The sequence below is a fragment of the Euprymna scolopes genome, chromosome 35, assembly GCF_053919585.1.
Source record: "Euprymna scolopes isolate OS-2025 chromosome 35, ASM5391958v1, whole genome shotgun sequence".
NCBI lineage: Eukaryota > Metazoa > Mollusca > Cephalopoda > Sepiida > Sepiolidae > Euprymna > Euprymna scolopes.
In genome coordinates this window covers 25,069,307-25,077,611 of record NC_136516.1, presented here as the reverse complement: position 1 = coordinate 25,077,611, position 8,305 = coordinate 25,069,307, and the positions used below count along the sequence as shown (strand labels likewise).

The 8,305-nt window shown below is 29.8% G+C and overlaps 1 protein-coding gene across 1 annotated transcript in view; it reads right to left on the bottom strand.

Moving 5' to 3' along the window:
- Positions 1–6,854: 6,854 nt before the first annotated feature.
- Positions 6,855–8,305, bottom strand: part of LOC145259597 (uncharacterized) — a 258,287-nt gene continuing 256,836 nt past the window's right edge. The window contains exon 35 of the mRNA XM_080117250.1: positions 6,855–6,915. Within this exon, the coding sequence (XP_079973376.1) occupies positions 6,855–6,915 (61 nt within the window). The remainder of the gene's footprint in view (positions 6,916–8,305) is intronic.

The following is an 8,305-nucleotide window of genomic DNA, read 5'->3' as shown; positions in this document are numbered from 1 at the left end:
TTTGTCTGCAAAATTTAAAACTGAATTTTTAAATCCATTTCGAAACGTTTAAATATTTATTTCACTTTCAGCTTGAGGAACAGAATAATTAACACTCGATAACTTGTAAAAAAGAAAAAAAAGTATAAAAGAAAGCATAAAAAAAAGCAACAACACATAATTTATATAAAATGCTTTAGAATCAAATTCTCTACCTAACCCACTTAGCTTGAACGTTTATTAAATTTTCTCGGTACGTATACTGTTTCATCTCAATATTTGAATGCGCTCTTAAAACAATAAAAATAAACAAACAAAAGGATTATTATGTATTTATGTGTTTTGTTAAAGAAAAAGACGATACACGTAAAATTACACAAATTCATTCAGTAATTAATTTAATAAAACTTTTTCAAATCTGGGGTTATCTTAAGTATAACAGCCCTTTAAGTGAATGTAATATTGTGGTGGCTGAGATATTTCTAGTTAAGTGTAGAATAGACACTTTTAAATATTTAAGACCAAGAATTTCGAGTCATATTGGATCTTTCGATAGCTTGGATAATATCACCTGTGCGAGCTACGTTTGAGTGAATGTAATCATTGTCTTAGTCGCGTGAAGATTACATTTTGCATTATTCATATTATTAAATTTGTTACATGAAAAAAAAAAAAAATTCGTCGCAGCTTTCTTTTTTAAATGTTTGGATTTTACAAAACGTATTGTTAGTTTGAGCGTCCTAAATTATGAGATGAAAGAATGAACGAATCTCTTAGTTCTTAGTAAAAGAGAGTTGTCTCCCTCAGCACAATGACAAATTGTAAAACAGTACCGCTTGTTCAATATAATTATCCATTAGCAGATGTGCTATGGCTATTTAAAACAAAACAAACAAAACAAAAACAAAAAAATTGACACTAGCAGTCTAACAGTTTCTATTTTTTTTAGGTACGTGCAAAGTGAATGCCGATGCTCAAAATGTATAAACATTTTGACTCCTCCCTTTACTTAAAAAATCACCAAAAATCAGGAAATTAACCCATTTTAATGAAATTTTCAGTATTTATCAAATAATGATCGCGGAATATAATGAACTAATATTTTTATTTAAATGTTAGTGGAAATGTATTTTGTTTAAACAAAAATACCTTTACTAAAGTTATAATTTTCAGTAATAAATAAAAAACGCAAGAATTTATTTTGCTTTTTTTTATATAAACAAAGCATCGTAATTTGTAACAATGAAAATAAAATAAAATAATTTTTATAGGAACATGACGAAAAAAGACCCTAAATCCGTATTAATGAATTCGATATAACTTGAAGAAAAATGAATTTCTCGGACTACCGATATTACCATTGAATTAAGCATTGTTTATTTAATATTTTCATTCAAAAAAATTATAATGGCAAAAAATATTTCTACTTTTTTTTGTTTTTAATTACGGGTTTCGCATAATTTTTATATGAAAGATTTTAATAATTTCCTTGCTCACAAGAATGTGAAACTTTCGGCATAATATTTTCTTTTTTATATAATATTGAACAATAATTAAAAATAATTAATTTAAAAATAGGAACATAGAAAAATAATTAAATTAAAAAATGCAAAAATTAATACAAACGTTAATAAAAGGAATGTACGGATGCGCAACTAGGGTAAAAAAAAAAGAAAGAAGTTTCTCCCTTTTAATTTCATGACGTAATTTTCACAGTCTTTCGACTGCCTAAAATTTTGGACCTTCGTAATTTTCGTGTTTACAAAATTTTAGTTTGATGCATTTTGCGAACGCCAAAATCACTCGGCGTTGGGCTAATTAATTTATGTTTTAGGTGTTTTAAAATTTTTTTTTTATTTAATTCAATATCTTAGGACTTTACTTTACTAATTATCTTTGAAATAGACCCAGAAAACTAATATTTTCCTTTTATAGGATTTTTACAATTAATTTATTTAACTTCAAAATTTAACTGAATTGGGTAGCCCGCCGTGAAAACATTTCCATAACTTTTTTTTTTCACGTGTACAAATATTTTTTCCCTTTTGTAAATTAAGTTTAGTCCTTAATCTTTCAAATACAATCAAAAAGTAGTCAGAAACCTGCAAAAAAAAAAAAAAAAAAAAAAATTATGATAAATCGGCTTTCAGAACTAGGTCCCCCGTTTTTGTCTGCCCATTTTTGCTCGTACCTAATTGTTTTCAATGGCTGATTTCAATGAAAATAAGGAATTTAAGTTTATCATAGAAAATTGATCGCACCAGCGCACCAGGCGCACACTACTACACAGCATACGATAAAACTTGATAATTCGATAAATTCTATTTTTACTGATAACTATTTTTCTGGATCATTGTTTATAAATTTTTAAAATTTAAACTAATTTTGACATGACACGTAAGTACGTAATAGCGGTTTTACATAAAATGCGTTTGCTCAAAATTCCATTATATTGCATAAACACCGAAATTTCTTTACATATTAACAACGGAGTTATCTCCCTTACAACTTAGTAATGGGAGTTATCTTCCTTACGCGTTAATAAAGTGAATTGCCCCCCTTATAAGGGAGACAACTTTTAGGACTTGTTAGCAGTTCAGTCTTTGGAGGCTTATCATCCCAGACATTGTCTTGTCTCTGAGGACAAATCAGTTTATTGCTAAATGTCTGAGGTGCCCTCTACCGGGGAATGGTGACGAAGCTGATCAGGTATGTCGGATTCTCCAAACCACACCTGACCGAATGTCTACCCCCCCGGAGGAAATAAATAACAGAATTAAGATTAATTCTTCCGCATTTATCGTGATGATGAAAGTCTAGTATCTTTCGTTTTCCACATAGATAACCATCGCATTTAGCAAATGACCTGCTTGTTTTCGCTTCGGAACAAACTGAGAAACAATGGGCAGTTTACTTTTTCGAAAACGATTAAAAGGATTTTACAAATCAAATTGTTTTGCTGTTTTATTCTGCTTCCATTCCAACGTTCCTTTTTTTTTGTAATTCCATTTTCCAATGTTCCTTTATGCTGATGACACGGCCATCAATGGCAACACACCAAAGGCTGTAAATGACAAAGTTCTCTCTGATTCTCTCTCCTCTGATCTTGAGTGCGTGGTACAATGAGGGAAAAGGTGGCTGGTTACTTTTAATGCATCTAAAACCAAGCTTCGACTTGGAACAATGCCGAGGTAAGTGGAGAGCATATACAGCCCCTAGAATTCCAAAATGGTTACCCATCTTGTACTAACCAGCCTCAGCGTTGCTTAACTTCAGTGATGAGAACCAGTGTCAACGTGATTATGCCGTACACACACACACACACACACACACACACACACACACACATATATATATATATATATATATATATATATATATATATATATATATATATATATATATATATATATATATATATATATATATATATATATATATATATATATATATATATATATATAGTGTTATAATGGAATAGTTCGAGGAGGAAATCCGGGTATGAGAGCTCAATGTGGTAAACAGAGCAATAACATAAAAATATAATTATGTATTATTACAATTATGTAATTTCCGTGTTATATGTATATATATATATATATATATATATATATATATATATATATATAGTCTTAGAAGATTCTTGAAAACCTTTAAACTATACATAATAAGACAAAAAATATCCTCCGTGAAAAATTATTTTGTCAGTAAGTCAATTCATTTCCTGCGTAACTTAATCGTTCTACCTACATGAACAAACAATAGAACCAATGTTCTGAAAGGGATCGTCAGTTATATAAGCCTGAAGAGTCCTACAGTGGATGAAACGCGGAATATTCAGCGTAGCTTAATCGCCATATATATTTTATAACTTACTATATATATGTGTGTGTGTGTGTGTGTGTGTGTGTGTGTGTGTGTGCGCGCGCGTATATACTTAGGGGATTAGAACAAGAATCCAAAGAGCAGAGTATATTTTAATGTATTAGTACATTTATTAATAAAATTAAAATAAAAGAAAATAAAACAGTGCTCGTTGTAATGTAGATATATAATAAGCTCGATAGGTATAGATATCCTAAAGCTATTTTATTATAGAGCTATTTTATTATAGAGCTATTTTATTATTTATTTTATCATCGTCAATGCATTCATTTGGATGGTAAATTTAGTTTATGAAAGCATTCATAAACTACATTTACCTCCAAATGAATGCATTGACGATGCTACGTACGACTTTTAGAAGGCGAACCATTAAAAGGTATTTATATTTTGTTAAAAATATTCAAAATTTAGACTCTCCTTAACCTTATCCTTCAACCAGATATTATCTTATTTTATTTTTATTTTATCTTACTTTGTTTGGCAACATAAAAAAGTAACTATTTTCCTTTATATTTTAAATATTTTCCAGGTACATCTGCCTTACTTAAAAAATGCTAGGTTTATTTTTGGTGTCTTTAAAAAAAAACACCCAATATTTTTGATGAGGAGATTTTGTTTAAAAAAACTATATAATAAAATTCTATCACAATAAAAACATCGTTTCCGAAATGATCGTACAATTTATTGACTTTGTTTGTTCTTCCTTATGAAACCGATTTCTATATATATATATATATATATATATATATATATATATATATATATATATATATATATATATATATATATATATAAATTACAATAAATTTACCAAGGTAATCAAAATGGTAAACTTAAAATATATTATAAATATTAAACAGTTAATATTTACAAGTAAAGTAATCTCAACCAGATGTAAAAGCTCAATAAAACCGAAAAGGAAATAGAGCTTATAATATGAACAAATGATTAATAAAACATGTTAAAAGATCATTTTGGACCATTTGGAACTTACCTGTTGGATTGGAAATTTTTAATTCGACCGTGTTTGGATTTTACCATTCTTGGATTTTTTACCCTTCACCGGACGATCCATTCATGTGAAATCTTTTTATCATTTTTCTTTTATCTCCTATTCCCCTTACCTCACCTTTTTTTAACCAAGTAAGATCTGTGACTTACTTGTAGTTTCATTAAATACTTTTACATGCAAAACCCCATCCCGCATTTTGCTAATTCCTGCCCTCTGATGAGAAGCAGAGTATTTCTTTGAAACTCCGCGGATTAAGGACTATCCACTTATCTTGTGCTTTCTTTTTAAAATTAAATATGTTTTTAACTCTTTTTCAAGATGTCTTTTAACATGTTTTATTAATCATTTGTTCATATATATATATATATATATATATATATATATATATATATATATATATATAGATAGATAGATAGATAGAGAGAGAGAGAGAGAGAGAGAGAGAGAGAGAGAGAGTAAATCGATTCATAATTTTGAATTAAAAATCAGTTTCAAAAAGAAAACAAACAAAATCCAATAGATTGTACGATCGTTTCAGAAATGGTGTTCATTTTATTTGAATCAACAATAAATATTGACAATTAGTTGACAAAAGTTTTGTCCTTTAAAAACAAAGTCTCCTCATCAGCAAAAATAGGGGGGGCACAGTTAAAGACACCAAAATAAAACTAGCATAATAAAATGTTAGTATTCCTTTTGAAACTGATTTTTACTTCAAAATTATTAATCGTTTTACTCAATATTAAAATAGCTCTATGACATCTATTGAGCTTATTATATATCTACAGTACAATGAGCACTGCTTTCTTTTAATATTATTAATACATTTACTGGTATATAAAAATAAACTCTGCTCTTTAGACTCTAGGTCTAATTCCTAAAAAAAAGTATATATATATATATATATATATATATATATATATATATATATATATATATATATATATATATATGTAATATACTGAGTTCGTGTAATTCAGTAAATATTCATATACCAATAGTTTTTAAGCCAAAAATGGTTGACTTAAGGATTAAGCTACAAAATTATCACATTTCATAATTCAGCATTAATATATATATTTAAGATATATTTAAAAAAATTTTGTGTTTTTTAAATGGCTTAAAAACTTCACATAACTCTGTTCTTAAATAAGAATACGAAAATTAGGCGATACATTAATATTTAGGCGATACATTAATATTTAAATGGGCTTTTCCGTAATCGCAACAAAGGTAAATGTTTCTCGCATGCTTTTCCCGTTAGGGATCCCCCCCCCCGCCTTTTTTTCTTTCTATTCAAAAAATGCTACATTGCCTAAAGTGTGTTTATTCACAAAGTCTGAAGAAATGCTGGTTTTTGAAAATTTTCAAACGATATAATGCTTGAAATTGTCGAACTAGACATTGAAACAATTGTAACGTAAAATGAAATACACTTTTTGTTGCCATCAACACCTTGTCTTGAAGTCTTGATTTTGCACACACAGTATATATATATATATATATATATATATATATATATATATATATATATATATATATATATACATACATAATTGTCATTGCTTCATTTTTGTTTGTTTTTATTCGAATACATATGTAAAAATTGTTTTCAAATTATTCACAATAAAATTAATAAGCACGTTTTTGTCTTTGGAATCCATGATCAACCGCAATGTTTATCTTTTAATGGAGCCAACATACAGCTTTTCTGTTTGAATTAATTCTAGATTTTACTTCTTTTTTTAAATATTTAATAATGGTAAATTCAATTATAAATTGTGTTCATTATTTTTTTTCTCTTCTTCAATATATTAAATAAGTTTTTTCATCAGTTTTTCAAAAAGCTCTGATTCAACGTTGCCAGTCTTACTGCTCGACAGATTTGCTTGCTTTACCTATTTTGCATGACGTAATTTTTCAGTTATCAGGCCTTGTCTATCGGTGGTGATCGTAAGACACTATCTATTGGTATTTTTTATTTTGATATAAGAAAAAAGAAAGTAAACCCATTTGAATACTTACCACCAGGCGTTACCCTGCAAAAATGAAAAGTAAACAAAGATTAAGAAAATTTTATATTTATAAAAAGTTAATATTTAAAAACAATTTTGGTTGAAGAAACTCTTTGATAGAAATTAAAATATAGATAAAACATATATTATCTACGGCAACACATCAAAGGCAGTAAACGACAAAGTTTTCTCTGATTCTCTCTCCTCTGATCTCGAGCGCATGGTACAGTGGGGGAAGAGGTGGCTGGTGACCTTTAATGCATCTAAAACCAAGCTTCTATCTTTATATCATCAACGCTTTGATCCCCATCTGGCATCAATTGAAATGGATGGCCCTCGTCTAGGGGAGGCCTCATGTTTTGACAAGCTTCTGGGTTTGACCTTTACTCCTGATCTGAAATGAAACACGTACATCAAGTCTGTTGCCAAGGTCACTGGAAAAATAGTGGGATCCTTCTACCACTCCAGAAGATATCTCACTGCTGATGCAATTCTCTATCTATATAAAAGCCAAGTACGTCCAAGGATGGAATACTGCTGCCACATCTGGGCAGGAGCTGCTAAAAACAGCCTATCCTGCCTTGACAGAGTACAAAATAGACTTCGTGGTTTAGTGGGGAATGCCCTTTTCTCTTCCCTGCAACCTCTCTTCCACAGAAGAGATGTTGCGAGCCTGTCTTTGTTTCATTGTTATTTCCATGGCAGGTGCTCGTCTGAACTCCAATCTCTGGTCCCTCCTCACCAATCTTTTACGAAAAACACCTGTCTAGCTGAAACGACTGTCAAAAATTTCCCCCACTATTTATCTGTGCCTAAATCAAAACGTAGATTCCATGAACAAAGCTTCTTTCTTAGAACTGCACGCCTGTGGAACTCTCTACTGCTTGCCTGTTTCCCTCCTGACTTCAACTTGGATGTCTTCAAGTCCAACATCAACAAATTCCTGATGAACCGCCTCCTTAAGTAATGGCACTTTATCAAATTTCCAATACTAATGAATACTGCAACACTATCCCATTGATTACTGAACACAAAATAACCCTTATCCCCGAGTGGCTTCTGGGCCTTGATAAGTGGTGACCTCCAGGTAAAAAAAAAACAAAAAAAAACGTCAATATCGAATCACAGAGAGTATACCGTCATATTTAATTTGTATACTTTTATATTTCTTTAAATACAAATGAACATATCTTGGCTCAAACAAAAATTTATTGATCGAAATAAGGACTTTTGCCAATTCAAAACAAGGGTATTTATGTCAGTAACGTAAAAATCTTGCATTCTGGTGGCGTTTTTGATATCACGTGGGCTTTGAAGCTTTTCTCGTTCAGAAAGCTGTCGAGATGCTTGAAAAAGTGGTAGTTAGTAGGGAAAAGGTCTGGAGAGCATGGTGGATGAGGCAGAGTTTCATAGC